Source organism: Lepidochelys olivacea (assembly GCF_965140295.1).
Source record: "Lepidochelys olivacea isolate rLepOli2 genome assembly, chromosome: 11".
NCBI lineage: Eukaryota > Metazoa > Chordata > Testudines > Cheloniidae > Lepidochelys > Lepidochelys olivacea.
In genome coordinates, this window is record NC_140421.1 from 49,995,446 (window position 1) to 50,016,926 (window position 21,481).

Here is a 21,481-nt window from a genome sequence, read left to right on the forward strand (position 1 = left end):
ACAAGTGATCAGCAACGGAAAAGTGCCCTTATCTTACATGTTGGCTATACTGGTTAGAATTGTCTCTTACTGATTCTATTTTTAGAGTCATACAACCAGAAGATCATTATTAAAGTCAGAGCGGTGAGATTCATGGATCCACCATCAGCCAGGCCAGTTTGTAAAGCTGTAAATGTTACAGTGGTTCTCATATTTCAGTTTTATCTTCGCTACGTTTTCCCATATAGAAAGTAGCTGTTTCGGCTCCATTGTCTGTGTCTGCAGTGCCCTCCTTTCAGAATGTGATCTGAACATTTGTTTCACCCAGAATCTGCTGCAGGCAAAGTTGCTAGTCAGCAGCTTCCTTAAAATTGGTTGCAGATTTATCTTTATTTACCCGGTCTATGCGCTAAATAAAATAAAATTCATAGTATCGGGTCTAATAGTGTGTGAGGTTTGCATCATTTTCATTATGAAAGAACAACACTACTCATTGCCCTCCAGCATATGCCACTTAATTTACAGTATTATTTTTGGTTTTTTCATTTGGTTACAGCAAGAGCTCCCCCTGCTGATGTAATCAATTACTACACCTTTAAGACCACAATAAATATGGTCCTGAGCTGAAAAATTCAGATCTGGGTCCAGGCTTCAAGGGGCTAGGAAGCTCAGCTTTTGGATCATGACTTATTTCATTATAATTAATTATTAATGATAAGCTGTCATATTGCTACACCAATCCCATACGCCGCTGGCTGCCTTTAGAGTTTGTTTAAAAACACACAGTAATGAACTGTATGTAACTGGCAGGCAGGCAGACAATCCCCAGACTAATCACCAACCCCCAGCATGATTTAAAAGAAGACAGAAGCACCGGACATGAGTTACCTCCACTCCCAACCCTCTGAAAGCCTAAGGTCTTATAAATAGATGGGACTGACACTGTACCCTGAAAGTCATTAAATGTGGAGCCCAGCACACTCTGGCGGCCAGGCCAGGCCAGGCCATAGGAATAGCTAGTGGGATGGCACCAGGCCGTGTACAGTCTGAACTGGGGCGATTTAGGTAGCTTTTCTGAGTCCAGCAGCCTCATTACTATTTGTATTTATTATTTGTAAAACCATAGTGCCTAGGAGCCCCAGTCATAGATCAGGACCCCATTGTGCTAGGCACTGTACAAACACAGAACAAAAACACAGTCCAGGTCCCGAAGAGCATATAACCTAAGCATAAGACAAGAAACAACAGATGGATACACACAGACTGACGGAGGGGAGTGCAAGGAAACAATGAGACAATATTGCTTTGAATAATAGTCAGTACACAGCAGCCGAGATGTAGTCAAGCTTTTTATTGGCACCATGACAAAGGAGAGTTTTAAGGTTAATGAGGTAGCTTTGCGGATGTTTATGGGGAGCTACTCCCAAGCATGAGGGGCAGTGCGAGAGAAAGCACAAAGGCGCTTGTTTGAAAATTTAACGAGAGGGTGACAGAGGGTGGCATCATGGGCCAATCAGAGATGGGAATCAACCTCTCTGTAGTGAAAGAGAGAAAATAAGTAGAGTGGGGATAGGTCCTAAAGGGCCTTGGAAAGTGCAGACAAGTAGCTTATGTTTGATGCAACAGAGAACGGGGAGCCAGTTGAGGGATCCACTATGCCATTCCACATCCCTCCCACCAAAGCCATGGAAAGGAAGACGGGTCCCAGGGCGCATGAAGCTGCAGAAGTATGGGAGAAGAGAGGGGCACTGGAACCCAGGTACTTGGGAACCCAATATTTTCCCTATTATTTATTTGATCTCCTATAGAAGAGTGGTTGTTTGGGCAAATCACAACAATTTTTACATTGAGATTCCATATCCCTAGTAAATGTTTCTATATTTTAAATAGCTAAAAGAAAAGGAGTACTTATGGCACCTTAGAGACTAACCAATTTATTTGAGCATAAGCTTTCTTGAGCTACAGCTCACTTCATCAGATGCATACTGTGGAAAATACAGAAGATGTTCTTATACATACAAACCATGAAAAAATGGGTGTTAACCACTACAAAAGGTTTTCTCTGCCCCCACCCCACTCTCCTGCTGGTAATAGCTTATCTAAAATGATCACTCTCCTTACAATGTATATGATAATCAAGTTGGGCCATTTCCAGCACAAATCCAGGTTTTCTCCCTACCTCCTACCCCCCGCCCCAAACCCACTCTCTTGTTGGTAATAGCTTATCTAAAGTGATCACTCTCCTTACAATGTGTATGATAATCAAGGTGGGCCATTTCCAGCACAAATCCAGGTTTTCTCCCCACCCCCCGCCTTTCCACACACACAAACCCACTCTCCTGTTGGTAACAGCTTATCTAAAGTGATCACTCTCCTTACACTGTGTATAAACACTGGATTTGTGCTGGAAATGGCCCACCTTGATTATCATACACATAGTAAGGAGAGTGATCACTTTAGATAAGCTATTACCAACAGGATAGCGGGTTTGTTGGGGGGGGGGGGGAAGAAAACCTGGATTTGTGCTGGAAATGTCCCAACTTGATTATCATACACATTGTAAGGAGAGTGATCACTTTAGATAAGCTATTACCAGCAGGAGAGTGGGGTGCGGGGAGAGAAAACCTTTTGTAGTGGTAAACACCCATTTTTTCATGGTTTGTATGTATAAGAACATCTTCTGTATTTTCCACAGTATGCATCTGATGAAGTGAGCTGTAGCTCACAAAAGCTTATGCTCAAATAAATTGGTTAGTCTCTAAGGTGCCACAAGTACTCCTTTTCTTTTTGCGAATACAGACTAACATGGCTGTTACTCTGAAACCTTAAATAGCTAAAGTATTCAACCTTCAGTTTCTTACAGCTAAATATTTCAAAACTTTCACCGATCTTTATTGCAATTTAATTTCCTTCGTTTGGAGTAATCTTCAATGACTGGATTTCTGCTTCACTCTCTAGGTTCCCTCTTGCTTGTAGCTGGGTTCTTTCATAGTTGATAAATTGTACAGAAGACAAAGTCTGCATCCTTTTAATTTGCAAGTTGCACACAAACTTTAAAGAGGCTATTCACCCCATGGCACTACTGGATGTCTTAATTTGCCCTCTTCATATCTGCTTCCTCCTTCAACACCTTCCCCGTAGGCAGGGAAATCATGTAAGTACCCTTCAGAGAAAAGAGCCCAAATCACAAACACTTCATGCAAGGAAGTTTGAACATCTTACGCTGTTCTTTTCAAGTTTTGTTAATGTCAATTCATACAATTCATGCCTCACTTCATCTCTTCTGTAGGCAAAAAAAACAAAGGGCCAGATCTCTAGCTGGAGTAAGTCAGCATCACTCCCCTGGCTTGGATAGAATTCCACCAATTTACAGTTTCAGAGGAGCAGATCCATAAACATTATTTTTAAAATACAGCAAATGGCAAAGCACAAAACATACTTTGTGGTGAATTTTGACTTGGTTGCTCTTAAGGAGCCCTATTTTCCCCTTAGATTATATTAACATTAATGGAAGTTATTTATAGTGTAAATATCTTATATAATGTGTATAGAAAGGTATAGAATGAAGTGTTGGAGTCACCCTGAATACAGAAGCCAATGGAAGTTATTTATATCCTGCAAAGAGAGAGAAGAGCCCAAATAAGCTGAGCCAAGTTTGCCTTTGGACTAGATTGGCATAGTGCAGTCCGCCCTGAGAAAAGGGCAGTTCATAGCAGTTCCACCCTCACAGCAGAGACTGAATTATGGCTCTGAGACCCTTTTCCAAGTGCTGTTTACTTCCAGGCTATGGCCTGCCAGCATAGTTGTTCTGCAGACACTACTCTGGCATCAAAGTTATAGCAACGCATGCAGCCCATCCCCTCCCACTCCAAGGGTGCACTGGCAGGCTGATCTGTACAGCAGTAGATCCACAGGCCCTATTCCTGTGCTACCAACTTCATGGTGCTATGATAAGAGCCCCAGCTCCTGGACTTGTAGAATTACGTGAGGCGCTCAGCTTTCATTTTTAAAATGTATCTTTCTAGCCCTTATAACTGCAGAGAAAATTTAAGCCCTGCATGCTTAAAAATGAAAAGGCAAATAAAGACCTCAAATGTATTATTTTTAACTATCTCATGCTTAAGCCAATCATCTGGTGATTTTGGGGGGGCCTGACTCATGATTTTTTAAGTGTTAGGGCTGGGCATTGCTACTGCTTCTCCTACCCCACTTCCTGTCCTGATCCCATGATCTACTGCATGCAGCTGGCATATAGACCATACCTAGTTCTATTGTGTCTGTGACCCTCTGTGACGTTGCTTGTGAATGAAGAGGCAGAATTAAGAAAACTATACTGCGTATGTTGCAAGATGTCTAAAAGGATTGTATAGTCTGTGAAATGCTACAGAACCCTGACATTTATAGTTACAGGGTGGTGCTGAAATTATATAGCCATTTAAAATAAATTACCCAAAAGGAAATCTTTTTAGTTTCTCGCTATAATAGCCAGACTCCTCTGGGAAATCTTTTTTTGTCATCTCTATTCTGTTGAGGAGTAGCTATAGTTCTACCACAGGTTTCCGTTCAACGCAGAGCATTCCAGTAACAAGAAAAAAAAATTAACAGATATTTAAACGATCAAAACCCAAGTCTCTTTTCTTCCAGAATAACACTCACTCCTTTCAAGTGCATATAATACATCTTGTGCTGCTCAGTGTTTTTGCTTTATTTTTAGCAGCCCTAATGGCAGAATTCAAATTGATTGATGCTTTTAAAAACCTTTAACAAAGTAAAGAGATCAAGATTTCTCTACAAAGAAAAGGACAATGGCTCTAATGCCAAATTTTATTTCTTGGTGAACAGATCAATGGAAATCATTTCTGGGTTCGGTTTACTGGATAGTTACAAAAGTACTTGGTGATCCCTGAAGATTGGGGTATAGATTTATCTTCAGCCAATGGGTCAGTAATTCAGTTTGCTTTCAGAGATAATAAAGTCAGTCACAGTGGAAATGGAGGAACTGAAAGATGCAGAAAGTACAGAGACAGCATTGCTGACAAGTATGAAATGGTAATTATGGGGGGTTGCAAATGGCAGTGCTATATCCCTAATGTATGCATCTGTATATAGTAAGGCATGTTTTGCTGGTTACTTTAAAGGGACTTTTTCAAGTGAACATCTGTTTTGAAAAGACAATAAAAGAGCAAAAGTTAATTACGCCACAAACTGCCAGCAGAAAGGTAGTGAGGGACACTTGATGGTAATAAAGGGCCAGCTCATGCCCTCTGATCCACAGTACCACTGAAGTCAAGGGGAGCTGAATGTACACATCCAAAGGCAGAATCTAGCTCCAAATTTGGAGATGTATAAAATAATTCTTAGCTTGTCTAGACGTCAGCAAGCTCTCACAGGTGCACAGAATTCAGTGAATTTTGGGGAAGTGTTAGGTTCAGATGCCAAACCACTACACTTTGGGGGTTAGGAAACAGTAGGAATCTTGTAAATAAAATGATCAAACCACTAACTGGGAAAATATGCAGCAAAAGTGCAGCAAAGTGCCGCAAAAATGTATGTTCTAACATAATATAGCTATATGCACCCATTATCCAACCCAGCTTCCATTAAAGTTAATGGAAAGACTCCTATTGGGCTCAGTGAGAATTAGATCAGGCAACTATTCATTTTACTATCCAACCCAAAAATATCCATAAAAGTCCTTCTGGTGTGATCGCCAGTTCTGAAATCATCCGAGGCTGTACTATTGTAATATCCCATACCGTTAACTGATGACCTCTTAAAGAATAGTATTTGGGACAGAGTCTTTGTTGATGTAGAGACTGGCACAGCCCTATTGATTCCAGTGGCACTGATTCAGTTCACAGTAGCAGAGTATGTATGAAATGGAAAATGTACCTCTTTCTTCCAGGTTTTAGGGCCTGATCCAAAGCCCACTGAATTCAATAGAGATCCTGCCACTGACTTCAAAGTAGTTTAGATCAGGGCCTTAATGATATTACTTCTTTTGATTGCATTAGTAGCAATCATTTGTGATTATGTACACTGTGCCACAAGCATGCCTGGTGTGACTATTGGTTTTAATGAAGTAAAAAGCATAAATTTTGCCCATCTTGTCTTACTGTCACCTAAAATAAACCTTATGGTGCTGTAAAAAAAAAGGTTGACATTGTTCTCAAGAAGCAATATAAAATTTCCCAGATGTCACTATTTCTTGAATGCAATATTTCTACCTCTTGCAGTAGTGGACATCAATTTTGGTAAAGAACAGATAAGGAAGATTAACAAGATACACACATGCTTCAAAGTAGCCTTGTATGTATAGATATAACAGCTTGGAATTATAATGCAACAGCCACAGAAAAAGATGCCGGAAAGCATGTGAATGCCTGTATATAGCAATTACAGAGGCTCAAGAGGAAGCATTATAATTAATAATCATCTCACAGTTTCCATTTATTAAGTTTATATTGCTGCTGTTTCACCCAATTGCATATAAACATGAATAGGCTCACCTCTCAAGTGCCCTTTGATAGGGACGTAATCATACGTGGTGCTGAATGCCTCTTACAAAGCATTGAGCATCCTCAACTCCCATTGAGCACATTGCTGGATCAGACACTAAGAAAGTTCTTCATTTCAGCTCTACATTTACACTCATTCCACAGTAATCTCTCCAGTTTCCACCTGCCTTCTTTCTCCTTCCAAAAACACAGATGGGGGGTGGGTGGCTAAGTGTGTGTAAAAATATGGGGGCAAGATGACAACTTTTTTAATACAGTATTGTAAATTATGGATATTGGAAATGTTAAACCAATGTACAATGGCAGTTAGGGCATATGTTGTTTGAAAGGAATTAATCCTCTTTTTAATATTCTGGAGTCTCTCGTGCTAGATCTCTGTGCATTTAACAACCGTTTGAGAGAGCAATAATAAAAGGAAATTGTCTCATTCAAGACATCTCCTCTTCCTCATTTTAATATCAGAACACACTGAGATGGCTATTAGTATTTCATACTGTTTAAGGGAGAGTAAAATGTGGTAACTTCGAAACTACCTATCCATTGGCCTTTGCTTTAAAAGACTAGATCTTTTAAAAAATCATAGTCTTTTAAAGCAAAGGCCAATGAATAGATAGTTCAGATGTTACCATATTTGCTTTCCAATCAACAGTATTTTCCATAGTTAGGAATAAAAAGACGCCTTTTCGTACTTTGCTGGCCTTCAACTGAAATACACAAGTCATCAAGTTCATGGGAAAAAGCCTTACAAAATGTACTGTAAGGAATAATCTTACACTTCCCAGGAGCTGAACTTGATATTCATACATTTCTTTTCTGTCTTTAACTTGAGCAAAAGTCAGATTTGCTGTAAGCAGGCTCAACTCCATTCACTTCAGTGGAGCTACACTCACCAAGCCCTGGTGTGAGCCTGACACGTGGATCATTTACTCCTAATTTACAGCAAGAACAGAATCAAGACCTGCGTGTCAACCACAAACATCTATGAATTTACCTGACATTATGCATCAAAGCTAGGAATATCCTTTGTAACTTTCGCTGCTAGTTAGGGAATTGCACAAAGACGGGATAGAAGAGGTCCACTTGTGCATTGGCAGTTAATTATGTTCATATTGTGCGTTGGCAGCCATATTTTCCCAAATCTCTCATTTGTTTCACATGAGGCTGCAGAAGAGCAAATAAGAATAATAAAACAAAATATTATGAACAGTGGTTAAACCAATGTTTAAGACTGTCACATACCCGTTTTTCCCCAAAGAAAAGACACAAAAAGAAAAAAAAAGATTTGTACTGAAGTATCAAGATTTTTCCCATTACCATTTCTGGGGTCCCAGAGATGGACCAAAGGCACCTCAATGAAGTGAAGTACAAAGAGGCCTGGGCGTGCATAAGGCATATATTGCATCTCTGAGGTAAAAGGTAGGTTTCTATATTGCATGAGTGACATTCATGCATAGTCAAATCATTCATCTGAAACAAGCACAAAAACTAAAGGACAATCCATCCCTAATGCACTGGAATAGTGGAGGGCAGCTCCATAACCCTTCCATGGCGGCCACTCAAGGCTTTGCAAAAGACAGAGATTTGGGCTGGAATCAAGATTGCAAATCCTGCGCACCCTACTATGGTTCTATAGATGCTCTCATCCTGCACAACAGTACGTATCACTGGGTGAATTTCAGGTCTGGTATAATGCTTAACCATGAACAAGAGTTACCTAATGAGTGGAAATTTCACTGAAACATTTAATTGCCCTTCCTATACCTGTTGGTTTCTTAAAATATATGTTTACCATTTTGGAAAAAATAAAAGAAGACTGATCTACTTACGTGCGTATTGCAGTGACAGAGAGCAAAAAGAAGCAGAGGGAAAACTTTATCTGTCGAGGTTTAAAACTTTTAATAAATCTAATGAATGTCAGCAAACAATTTATACTGACAGCAAGTTAAATCAGAGGAAAGATGAAAGCCTATAAGGTAACACCTTTTCATTTGCAAGTAAAAAAGCACTCTGTTCCGTTCATATCCTTTGCTTTAGAATATAGATCACATTCAAACATTTTTTTTTAATTGTGGCTATCTAGTAGTTCTATGAAAAGTATCTAAATGCACATTTCTCTCCTGAAACCAAGTATTTTCTGAGACTAAATTTAATGTGCCCTTAACATGCATAGGAAATGTTGAGAAGTGCTAACATTTTCAAACAAATCTGATGACATTATAGAACATGATTCTACTTTGTTACTTGTGAAAAGAACATGCTCTTGGTGCAATTGATTTCATACATAAAAGGAAATGCTTTGAAAGACCAACACTGCTATTTTTGGTCAGCTAGTAGAGACTGATTCCAAGAGCTGATAACAGCTCTGACAATTAATTACAAGCTGAAGATCAAGCATGTCAAATCATTGTAAAATCCCTAGACATGAATCAGAATGCCTTCTGATTACTTCAGTTGGGTTTAAAAGAACTATTATTTTATGCTCATTTTTCGGTGGATTTCCAAGGTGCAAGCACTCTTGAATTTTCCTTCTGCTAAGACAATGCTGGCTAGAACAACTGGTTTATCATCTGGTGTTTTTATATGACAGACTTAACCACTAGTAACTATCTGGTCAGTTAAGTGTTCTTATGTATTAGACCTGGGTGAATTGTGGAGAAAATTGTTCACAAACATTCTTGTAACTTCCAGTTTCAATCTGATCCAGTCATTTTCATACTCTTTGATTGTTTGCTTTTCCATAACCAAACAGATGACCTACTTTGTGTTTGCATGGATGTTTGAGAAGTTTTTATTTGTGCATCTACAGGTACCTGTTTGAAAATTAGTCAATTTGTGCTTGACTACCTGTCTTCATGCCCTAAGTGGGCATCTGGCTGATAGATGTGGGGTGGTAGCGGCAGGCTCTGGCCATGTGGTGTTGGGCTCCATTCCTGGACTCACCCTCCGCCATCACCTGGACGCCCACTACCTCCTCCAGCCCCCTATTGCCGCTGGCCCCCCTGCCTCCTTACCCATCTCCTCATCCAGGGCTTAATTTGTCCCCCAGCATGCCTGGGCTGAGTACATCTGCTGTGACAAGTGATATTAACAAATATACCTTTTCACAGTAGCAGACTTACAAACTAGCAATCTAAAAAAAAAAATCAAAACATGCAAAGCACCTTATTTTTGGTTCTATTCTGTTTAGGTCCAGTAAAGAATAGAGACCACTGTGCATTATTTTTATTACTGAGTCCGCAAAAAAACCCTACATAAATAAATTACAATGATCTGGTCATGTATATATGCCTAGTTATTTGTTTTTCCTGGAGTTAATTAAGTATTTTAGGAAAAATTCTCTGAGCAGCCACCAGCAACAATTGTACTCTGAGGCCACCAAAAATATGTCGTGAAAAGCCCTGACCTAGGGCATGGGCTGAACAGCCCTGGGGAGAAGGCTTGAACTGCCCTTTGTGTTCTTACTGGTCATATGTCACAACAGTAAAAGGGACGACTCAGGAGTGATGAAAATTCACAGATGTCAAACAGGCAAACAAACAACTTTGATACTGTTTGTAGTACTTTTTCTGAGTCAGACACATATTTAAGCAAGGGCTGTAATAACCTTCTCCTTAATTCTAAAACAAAGCTCTAATATTGACTTTCTGACATTGTGATAATTCAATCAGTATGCAAAACTCCAGAGAAAAAGGAAAATTTTGGTTACGTAGAGACAAGTTCTTACTCAAACACAGGTGCCTTTTTAGTAGCAGGATTGCAGAAAATTAATTCAAAATCAAACCAATGGGATTGGTGCTCGATAGCAGTCTTTTTATTTCCTTTCCCACTCCAAAAAATATGCCCCAAATAAAAGCACCTCTAAATTCTTATTCACTCCTAGAATTCTGGCATTTGCCATCGCGCCAGCTTAGTGATTGCTTAGCATATATATTCAACAGTGAGTCAAATTTCTTGTCTATAACCCCTAATAAAACCCCATGCATTAGGACCCAATGTTTATCGTCTTGACATCAAGAGCTAAGTAGCTTTTCAATAACTAGAGGAGTCTTACTGGCTGTATCATATTAGTAGGATAAGTAAGCAGACACATTTGTGATCAGCGAAGAAGAGAGGAACTGCAGAGTGGGCCGGGTCACACACCATTGATATTTTTCAGGAGCTGCATGGGAATGGTGAGAGAAAAGACTAAAATGCACTGCATCTCAAACATTTCAGACAAAATATTTAAAATAGCAGTGTTGGCATATCAGAGCTAAATTGCTCTGAAAACAAACTGTAAAGGTCTATTACTCCTTCAAGAGGTATTAAGATTACAGTAGGTTAGTTTACATGTCAGGCCAAATTCTGACTTCTGTTACACTAGTGTAAATCCAGAGTAACACCAATGACGGCATGGGCTTCCTTCAGATTTACATCAATGGAAGATCAGAATCCAATGCTAGAGGGTAGATAAATGTAGAAGCTTAGTCCTGAAGTGCAGGAGGGACAGACACACCTGCGGAGTTGTGCAGAAATGGCCGTGGAATGCACTGGTTACAAGAGGTAGTTAAAAGTATGCCATCCTCAGCATGCTGATTCAGTAATTGAGGCCACCGCCTCTTTTACCTAGGTGCAGGGTACCCAAGAGTTGTCATATTGGAAGGACAACAAGGAGTCCGGTGGCATGGATCATGGAGTAAAAACCCTGCATCTGTAATTTTCACTCCATGCATCCGATGGAGTGCGTTCTAGCCAACGAAAGCTTTTGCCCAAATAAATCTGTTAGTCTTTAAGGTGCTACCGGACTCCTTGTTGTTTTTGTGGAGACAGACAAACACGGCTCCCCCTGGTACTTGACATATTGGAAGGGACATAGATGGACGTCTGTCTCTTGGATTGGTGCTGAGCCTTCATCACAGCGCCGGTGAGTCTCAACCTCGCTACACCATACAACTGCTGCAACTCATGGGCTGGCCCTCCCTCCACTTACAGCAGTTAGATTGGAGATGGGGGGAAAATCACCCATCATCTGATCAAATCGCTCTCACAAGCAACTGGCCAGGAAAAGAGGAGTCTAATTCCTGAAATTTTCTTTCCCTGGCAGCTTCAGGGCATTGCACATCATAAAGCCAGCCCTGAAATAACTGATAATTTATGTGGTGAATTGAAAACTGTAAAAACTACAAGCTGTCACTTTAACGTGTAAGGTGTTTCTTGGTCCTGCTTGCAGGCTAGGGGCTCTGTAGGGAAGCAAGCAATCAGTCAGTCAGTCAGTCTTCAGTGTGCCAGCCTAGAGCAAGATGGGGTAAATTGTGCCTTTCTGCTTTAGGGAGCAGCCTGCTTTGTCTCTCTTTTGTGGGGGTTGTGTGCGTTATTGTTATGAATACTGAGAAATAAAGTAGTGTTACATCGCAATCTTTCAGCAAGAGCATTTTATGTTTTTAATCTAACTTCTCTGTGTGTATACTGCAACCATTATAGTTTGAAGCAATAGTCTTACTTCCTATATTTTAATCTAACTCTTCTGCTAAGTAAATTTTATTAGCAGAAATAGCGAAGTGACAAGCTTTGGTAACGATTCATTTTAAATGCTGGTCCTCTTTGCAATAGCCAGATTCTATAAGAAAATAACTTGGTGGATGTCAGGTGAGGGGAATAAATAAAGGGTTTTTTTTTAATATATCCATGATACTATTTATATTATATTGCGTGAAAAAGTAATAACCCCATAGACATAATACAGATTGAACTATCTCCTCTATTCCCTCCTTTATTTACAGTGGCAATGTTGTTGGAAGCAGTACAACAGCAGGAAGTAGACATGACCAAATTATATCTGTCAAGGTTCCTCCCCCACTCTGAACTCTAGGGTACAGATGTGGGGACCTGCATGAAAAACCTCCTAAGCTTATCTTTACCAGCTTAGGTCAAAACTTCCCCAAGGTACAAAATATTACCCCCGTTATCCTTGGAATGGCCGCTACCACCACCAAACTAATACTGGTTACTGGAGAAGAGCTGTTTGGACGCGTCCTTCCCCCCAAAATACTTCCCAAAACCTTGCACCCCACTTCCTGGACAAGGTTTGGTAAAAAGCCTCACCAATTTGCTTAGGCGACTACAGATCCAGACCCTTGGATCTTAAGAACAATGAACAATCCTCCCAACACTTGCACCCCCCCTTTCCTGGGAAATGTTGGATAAAAAGCCTCACCAATTTGCATAGGTGACCACAGACCCAAACCCTTGGATCTGAGAACAATGAAAAAGCATTCAGTGTTTTACAAGAAGACTTTTAATAAAAAATAGAAGTAAATAGAAATAAAGAAATCCCCCCTGTAAAATCAGGATGGTAGATATCTTACAGGGTAATTAGATTCAAAAACATAGAGAACCCCTCTAGGCAAAACCTTAAGTTACAAAAAAGATACACAGTCAGAAATAGTTATTCTATTCAGCACAATTCTTTTCTCAGCCATTTAAAGAAATCATAATCTAACACATACCTAGCTAGATTACTTACTAAAAGTTCTAAGACTCCATTCCTGTTCTGTCCCTGGCCAAGACGACTACAGACAGACACACAAACCCTTTGTTTCTCTCCCTCCTCCCAGCTTTTGAAAGTATCTTGTCTCCTCATTGGTCATTTTGGTCAGGTGCCAGCGAGGTTACCTTTAGCTTCTTAACCCTTTACAGGTGAGAGGAGCTTTCCCCTGGCCAGGAGGGATTTCAAAGGGGTTTACCCTTCCCTTTATATTTATGACACGCCCCCCAAATCTCAGCTAGGGTGAAACACTGGCTGGGATTTCTTCCTGGAGCTCTAGGAAAACAGAGTTAATAAGACACATGCATCTCTAAATATACTACCAAGTACATAAAGACTAACAATATTTTCCACATCTCAAGGACGATTTTAACCAGTTGATTCTGGGAAACTTTCACGGGAGAGTGCATCAGCCACTTTGTTAGAAGCTCCTGAGATGTGTTGGATGTCGAAATCAAAATCTTGGAGAGCTAAACTCCACCGAAGAAGTTTTTTGTTAGTTTCTTTGACGGTGTGAAGCCACTTTAGTGCAGCATGGTCGGTTTGCAGGTGGAAACGCCGTCCCCAAACATATGGGCGTAGCTTTTCCAGAGCGTAGACAATGGCATAACATTCTTTTTCAGTGACTGACCAGTTGCTTTCCCTCTCAGACAGTTTTGTGCTGAGAAACACTACAGGGTGGAATTCTTGATCAGGTCCTTTCTGCATTAAAACTGCTCCCACACCACGCTCGGATGCATCTGTGGTTACTAGGAACGGTTTGTCAAAGTCTGGGGCCCTTAGTACAGGGTCAGACATGAGTGTCGCTTTAAGCTTGTTAAAGGCCTTCTGACACTTTCCGGTCCACTGAACAGCATTTGGCTGTTTCTTTTTGGTTAGGTCTGTCAGTGGGGCAGCGATTTGGCTGTAGTGCGGTACAAATCGTCTGTAATAACCGGCCAAGCCTAAGAAGGATTGAACCTGTTTCTTTGACCTTGGGACAGGCCACTTTTGGATAGCATCCACTTTGGCCTGTAGGGGGCTGATAGTTCCTTGACCCACCTGGTGTCCAAGGTAAGTCACTCTGTTTAGGCCTATTTGACACTTCTTAGCCTTAACAGTTAGTCCTGCCTCCCTTATGCGCTCAAGGACTTTTTGTAGATGTTCCAGGTGGTCTGCCCAGGAATCCGAAAATATGGCCACATCGTCAAGGTAGGCGACTGCATATTCTCCTAATCCCGCTAGGAGACCATCTACAAGTCTTTGGAAAGTGGCGGGTGCATTTCGCAGCCCGAAAGGGAGTACATTAAATTCATACAGCCCGAGATGTGTGATGAAGGCTGACCTTTCCTTGGCAGATTCATCTAGCGGTACCTGCCAGTACCCCTTGGTTAAGTCCAAGGTAGAGATGAACTGAGCCCTTCCCAGTTTCTCTAATAGTTCATCTGTGCGTGGCATGGGATAGTTGTCTGGGCGAGTTACAGCATTTAGCTTACGGTAGTCCACGCAAAAACGTATTTCCCCATCTGGTTTGGGAACTAGAACCACTGGAGATGCCCATGCACTTTCAGAGGGGCGGATTACACCCATCTGTAACATATCCTGGATCTCCCGTTCTATAGCAGTTTTAGCTTGAGGAGACACCCGGTAAGGTTGGACCCTAATTGGGTGAGCATTACCTGTGTCAATGGAGTGGTATGCCCGTTCAGTCAGTCCTGGGGTGGCTGAGAACGTTGGCGCGTAGCTAGTGCACAGCTCCTGGATCTGCTGTCGCTGCATACGCCCAAGGGTCATGGAGAGGTTCACCTCTTCCACACCACCAGCACATTTCCCTTCGTAGTAGACACCTTCAGGCCACTCAGCGTCGTCTCCTCCCTGGGCTGTAAACTGACAAACCTTTAATTCTCTGGAATAAAAGGGCTTTAGAGAATTAATATGATACACCTTAGGCTTTCGGTTGGAGGTGGGGAATGCTATGAGATAATTAACAGCTCCCAGGCGCTCCTGGACCACGAATGGCCCTTCCCACGATGCTTCCATTTTATGGGCCTGGAGCGCCTTTAAGACCATGACCTGGTCTCCTACTTTGAAGGAACGCTCTCTGGCATGTTTATCATACCAGGCTTTTTGCTCTTTTTGAGCATCCTGTAAGTTTTCTCTAGCAAGGGCTAAAGAGGTTCGGAGGGTGTTTTGTAGGTTGGTTACAAAGTCCAGAATGTTAGTTCCTGGAGAAGGTGTAAATCCCTCCCATTGCTGCTTCACCAACTGCAATGGCCCCTTAACCTCACGGCCATATACAAGTTCAAATGGAGAAAACCCTAAACTGGGATGTGGTACAGCTCTGTAGGCAAAGAGCAACTGCTGCAATACTAGGTCCCAATCATTGGAGTGCTCATTTACGAATTTACGTATCATGGCCCCCAAAGTTCCATTAAACTTCTCCACCATGCCATTTGTTTGATGATGGTAAGGAGTGGCAACCAAGTGATTTACCCCATGAGCTTCCCAAAGGTTTTTCATAGTTCCTGCCAGGAAATTAGTCCCTGCATCTGTGAGGATGTCGGAGGGCCAACCTACCCTGGCAAAAATGTCTGCTAGTGCCTGGCACACACTTTTAGCCCTGGTGTTGCTTAGAGCTACTGCTTCCGGCCATCGGGTGGCAAAATCCATGAAAGTCAGTATGTACTGCTTTCCTCTGGGTGTCTTTTTCGGAAAAGGACCCAGAATATCCACAGCTACTCGCTGAAATGGAACTTCAATGATGGGGAGTGGCTGGAGAGGAGCTTTGACCTGGTCTTGGGGTTTTCCCACTCTTTGGCACACCTCACAAGACTGGACATAGGTAGAAACATCCTTGCCCATTCCCTCCCAGTGGAATGATCCCCCCAAATGGTCTTTGGTCCTGTTCACCCCAGCATGGCCACTAGGGTGATCATGGGCTAAGCTCAAGAGCTTGGCCCGGTATTTAGTTGGAACTACCAACTGTCTCTGAGGATGCCAGTCTTCCTGGTGTCCACCAGAAAGAGTTTCCTTGTATAAAAGTCCTCTTTCTACAACAAACCTGGATCGATTAGAAGAGCTGAGAGGCGGTGGGTTGCTCCGTGCCGCCGTCCAAGCTCTCTGGAGGCTTTCATCTGCTTCCTGTTCGGTCTGGAACTGTTCCCTTGATGCTGGAGACATCAGTTCCTCATGGGATTGTGGACCTAGGCTTGGTCCCTCTGGAAGCGATATAGGGGATGGAGCTGTTTCTGTTGACTGTGAACCGCTCTCCGCTGGTGCACTATGTTGGGATTCAGGCTCCGGCTGAGCCTCTTGTGTAGGGTTATCGGCTGCTGCCAGTTCAGGTTCGGTGGGGCCCTCTGGTGTTGAGGTTGCAAGTACTGGATTCAGTGCTGACACGGGGTCTGGTGTTGGTTGTTCGGCTGGTTCCGGTTCTGGGACTGGTTCCGTCTGGGTCTCTGGGACTGGATCCACTACTGCTGTTGCAGACATTGGCCTGGGGTCCAGGTCCATCACCTCTGACTGGGTCCTGATAGAAGTTTCCGGAACAGAGCTAGGCCTCACGGCTTGTTTAGCCTGGTTGCGGGTGACCATTCCCACCCTCTTGGCCTGCTTCACATGATTGGCCAAGTCTTCCCCCAACAGCATGGGGATGGGATAATCATCATAGACTGCAAAAGTCCACATTCCTGACCAGCCCTTGTACTGGACAGGCAACTTGGCTGTAGGCAAATTGAAAGAGTTGGACTTGAAGGGTTGAATCGTCACTTGGATCTCTGGGTTGATTAAATTGGGGTCCACTAAGGAAGCATGGATAGCTGACACTTGTGCTCCGGTGTCCCTCCACGCGGTGACCTTCTTCCCACCCACACTCACAGTTTCCCTCCGCTCCAAGGGTATCTGGGAGGTATCTGGGCCTGTGGACCTCTGGTGTGATTCCGGTGCAATGAACTGTAATCTGTTGGGGTTCTTGGGGCAGTTGGCCTTTACATGCCCCAGCTCGTTACACTTAAAACATCGTCCAGCTGACGGGTCACTGGGGCGAGGAGGGTTGCTGGAGAACGGGGTGGTGGGACGATAAGGGGTCTGGAGGGTTCTTTGGGAGGTAGGTGGGGCTTTGGGCGGCCCCCGGTAATAGGGTGTGGTCTGGGGTGGTCCCTTCTGGTCTCCGCTCCAACTGCGACCAGTTTTCTTCTTCTCTGCCACCTCCACCCATCTGGCTCCAATCTCTCCTGCCTCAATTACAGTTTTGGGTTTCCCATCTAGGATGTATCTTTCTATTTCCTCAGGAACACCCTCTAAGAATTGTTCCATTTGCATTAGGAAGGGCAAATTTACTGGAGATTCAACACTTGCTCCTGATATCCAGGCATCCCAATGTTTTACAATGTGGTAGGCATGTCGGGTCAATGACATGTCTGGTTTCCACCTTAGGGCTCTGAACCTCCGACGAGACTGCTCGGGTGTTATCCCCATTCTGACTCTCGCCTTGGATTTAAACAGTTCATACTTGTTCATGTGTTCTTTAGGCATTTCAGCTGCCACCTCAGCTAAGGGTCCACTGAGCTGCGGCCTCAGCTCTACCATGTATTGGTCAGTAGAGATGTTGTACCCAAGGCAGGCCCTTTCGAAGTTTTCTAAGAAGGCCTCAGTATCATCACCTGCCTTGTAGGTGGGGAACTTTCTGGGATGGGAAGTGGTACCTGGAGAAGGATTGCTAGGGTTTGTTGGTATATTCTGCTGGGCCTTTATCCTCTCCATCTCCTCCACATGCTTCCTTGCCTCCATTTCCCTCTTGTGGGCAGCCTCCTGTACCTCCTTCTCCAGCCGCATGAGTTCTATCTGTCTTTCATGTTCCCTTTGTTTTTCCTCAGCCTGAAATTTGGCTAATTCCAGCTGTAGTCGAGCTGAGGATTTGGCCATTCTAACCTCTCTGTTTTTAACTAACTTTACACCCGAGGTTTAGAAATAAACAAACAAAACTTGGCTGTAAACTTTTGCTGTGCTGGAATAGAGTACCTATTCTCTGATAGTGATTGTCAGCCTACAGAAAAAGACAATTCCCTTGTCTCTGCTCTGGGCCCAAATTAAAGCAAAAAACCTCCAACTACTTGGAAAACTGCTTACCCAGCCCAAAGAAAAAAAAAAATTTCTTTTCAAACCTGTGCTCCTTGTAAAACAAAAAAAAAAAATCAAAATCCTAAAAAAAAACCCTGCCACTTTTGTCTCCAGGCAAATGGGTAGAGCACACACCCCCTATTTACTTTTAGGAAGAAAAGAAAAAAAAAAACCTCTGGGTTGGAAGACTGTGAATTTCCCTGCAGGAGTTAAGTACCCTGCCTCCAGGCAAGAAAACCTGCAATTCACAAGATAATCCCCTTTTGTCTCTGCTTGGCCACAAAGCAGAGAGAAACCAAGCTGCTTTCAGTTTCAAAGCTGCCTTCTGGACTTCCTAAAAATTCCTTTTTAAAATCTGTATTTCTAGTTCAAAAAATCTCAACTGGATCTCAAAATGATTTCAGGTTAATCCCACCACTGTGCCACCATGTCAAGGTTCCTCCCCCACTCTGAACTCTAGGGTACAGATGTAGGGACCTGCATGAAAAACCTCCTAAGCTTATCTTTACCAGCTTAGGTCAAAACTTCCCCAAGGTACAAAATATTACCCCCGTTATCCTTGGAATGGCCGCTACCACCACCAAACTAATACTGGTTACTGGAGAAGAGCTGTTTGGACGCGTCCTTCCCCCCAAAATACTTCCCAAAACCTTGCACCCCACTTCCTGGACAAGGTTTGGTAAAAAGCCTCACCAATTTGCTTAGGCGACTACAGATCCAGACCCTTGGATCTTAAGAACAATGAACAATCCTCCCAACACTTGCACCCCCCCTTTCCTGGGAAATGTTGGATAAAAAGCCTCACCAATTTGCATAGGTGACCACAGACCCAAACCCTTGGATCTGAGAACAATGAAAAAGCATTCAGTGTTTTACAAGAAGACTTTTAATAAAAAATAGAAGTAAATAGAAATAAAGAAATCCCCCCTGTAAAATCAGGATGGTAGATATCTTACAGGGTAATTAGATTCAAAAACATAGAGAACCCCTCTAGGCAAAACCTTAAGTTACAAAAAAGATACACAGTCAGAAATAGTTATTCTATTCAGCACAATTCTTTTCTCAGCCATTTAAAGAAATCATAATCTAACACATACCTAGCTAGATTACTTACTAAAAGTTCTAAGACTCCATTCCTGTTCTGTCCCTGGCCAAGACGACTACAGACAGACACACAAACCCTTTGTTTCTCTCCCTCCTCCCAGCTTTTGAAAGTATCTTGTCTCCTCATTGGTCATTTTGGTCAGGTGCCAGCGAGGTTACCTTTAGCTTCTTAACCCTTTACAGGTGAGAGGAGCTTTCCCCTGGCCAGGAGGGATTTCAAAGGGGTTTACCCTTCCCTTTATATTTATGACAATATCCCTCTCCAGGCAGCTGAGAACACAACTGTCGGCTTCCAGAGGAAACTTTATTTTGGAATCATTTCTTGCAAAGATTGCCACAAGAAACTGTCACAGCTGTGCTGAGGAAAAAGCAAATACACCACTCCCGGTATACATTGTGCTCAGGATAGAGAAAACAGACAAATTAAAGGATGCAACTACAATAGTTAACATCCAAATATCATCCTTTGCTTTCATTTTTTATCTGTTATGATAAATGCCCCTCCACGGGCAAAAAGTTTTCACCATGCCTTTGACTGTATGCAATTTCCAAATTATCTAAAATAAATGCTCTGTCTCTAACAGGCTGAAATACTCCCACAGCAGGTCAGAAATCACCCTTGTATGAGTTGGAATTCCAAGAAGACACTGCGGGTGAAGAATATGAACAAGGAAAATACAGATGAAAGTAAGACACAAGGCAGGGACGGCACAAGGAACAAACCAATTCACATACAAGATGAACTGGATGGAAACTTTTCCCATACCTTAGCCCAGCGGTTCTCAAACTGTGTGTCAGGATCTCGAAGGGGGTCATGACTTCATTTCAATGGGGTCACCATGGGTAGCGTTGGACTTGCTGGAGCTTGGGGCTGAAGCCTGAGCCCATCTCCCGTGGCTGGGGCTGAAGCCGAAGCCTGGCCAAAGCCCAAGAACTTCAGCCCTGAGCAGGAGGGCTCAGGCTTTGGCTTCAGTCCTGGGTGGCGGGGCTCAGGTTACAGGTCCCCCTGCTACCAGGCTTTGACTTTGGCTCCCCACCGTGGGGGACAGGACTCGGGCTTCGGCTTTGCCCTCGTCACCGCCGGGGGCAACAGGGCTCGGGTGGGCTCAGGCTTCAGTTCCCCCTCCTGGGGTCATGTAGTAATTTTTGTTGTCAGAAGGGGGTTGCAGTGCAATGAAGTTTGAGAACCCCTGACTTAGCCATAGCATTTCTGAGGTTCAGGAATTGTTTCTGAAATCCCTCCATGTTTGGCATTGTGGGGGGGAGGGAGTAGAATAACACTTACTTCTTGTTAAAGTCATCTTCAGGAGCAGCCAGGCAGCCAACTATCAACTCCAGAGAACACAGAGGGCTTAGGGTGGCCCACCGCAATCCTTGTGCTGCAATGTGGCCTTCAGGGGTTTCAGAAGCATGTGGTGAGGTGTGGGTACTACAGAAACCACAGAATCCAGTTCAGCTGTATGTCAGCAGTTGAAGTAGAACCCTCCACTGGACCACTGTCACTGTTGTTACCACCACAGGAGACTGGGGGGCGAGGGAGAGTGTGTCTAGTTCTCACCCTACCTCCACCTTGTCCCAAGCCTATATAACAAGTTTCCTCATTTTACCAAATTTAACCTGGAGTATCCATGGAAGTGATTCTCCATCACATTCTCCTCTCTGTGGCCATGCTCCCTTCTTTGAGGGGAGAACTACTTTTATTTTTCCCTCTTTCTCCTCATTCTTACTCTGCCACTCTGGCAAAGATTTACCACTTAGAATGGAAGTAGAATCCAGGCTGCATGGTCTGTATTTTTGCGCTTCCTGACAAAACATGGAGTGAAAAACTGGGTCTGATTTTCAAAAAGGGAGTCATCTTTTCATGGCTACCAGCAGTTTGTGAAATATAGGGGTCAAATCTAGCCCTTCTTTTCAGGGAGGGCCTTCCCAGACTTTATCTTAAAAAAGGTACGGAAATATCTAAAATAAACTCAGCTAATCTGGTTCTAGTGGAAAGGGGAGAGAGGAGAGAGAGACAGAGAGATTGGGGTTTAATGATTAAAGGGGCTTTAGATATATTGAAAAACGATTATCTCTGTCCTTTGAACATTTCCCTGCAGTGTTGGAAATCCAAATGCAATAATGTGGCCAAAGTTTCAGAGTGGTAGCCATGTTAGTCTGTATCAGCAAAAATAACGAGGAGTCCTTGTGGCACCTTAGAGACTAACAAATTTATTTGGGCATAAACTTTCATGGGCTAAAACCCACTTCATCAGATGCA

General features: G+C 42.9%; 1 protein-coding gene across 1 annotated transcript in view; it reads right to left on the bottom strand.

Moving 5' to 3' along the window:
- The window catches only part of LOC311528171 (uncharacterized protein), a gene marked incomplete at its 3' end in the record, with an annotated part of 70,105 nt that overhangs the window by 32,870 nt on the left and 15,754 nt on the right, over window positions 1-21,481 (bottom strand). The window contains exon 4 of the mRNA XM_084642867.1: window positions 14,679-17,702. Within this exon, the coding sequence (XP_084498993.1) occupies window positions 14,679-17,702 (3,024 nt within the window). The remainder of the gene's footprint in view (window positions 1-14,678; window positions 17,703-21,481) is intronic.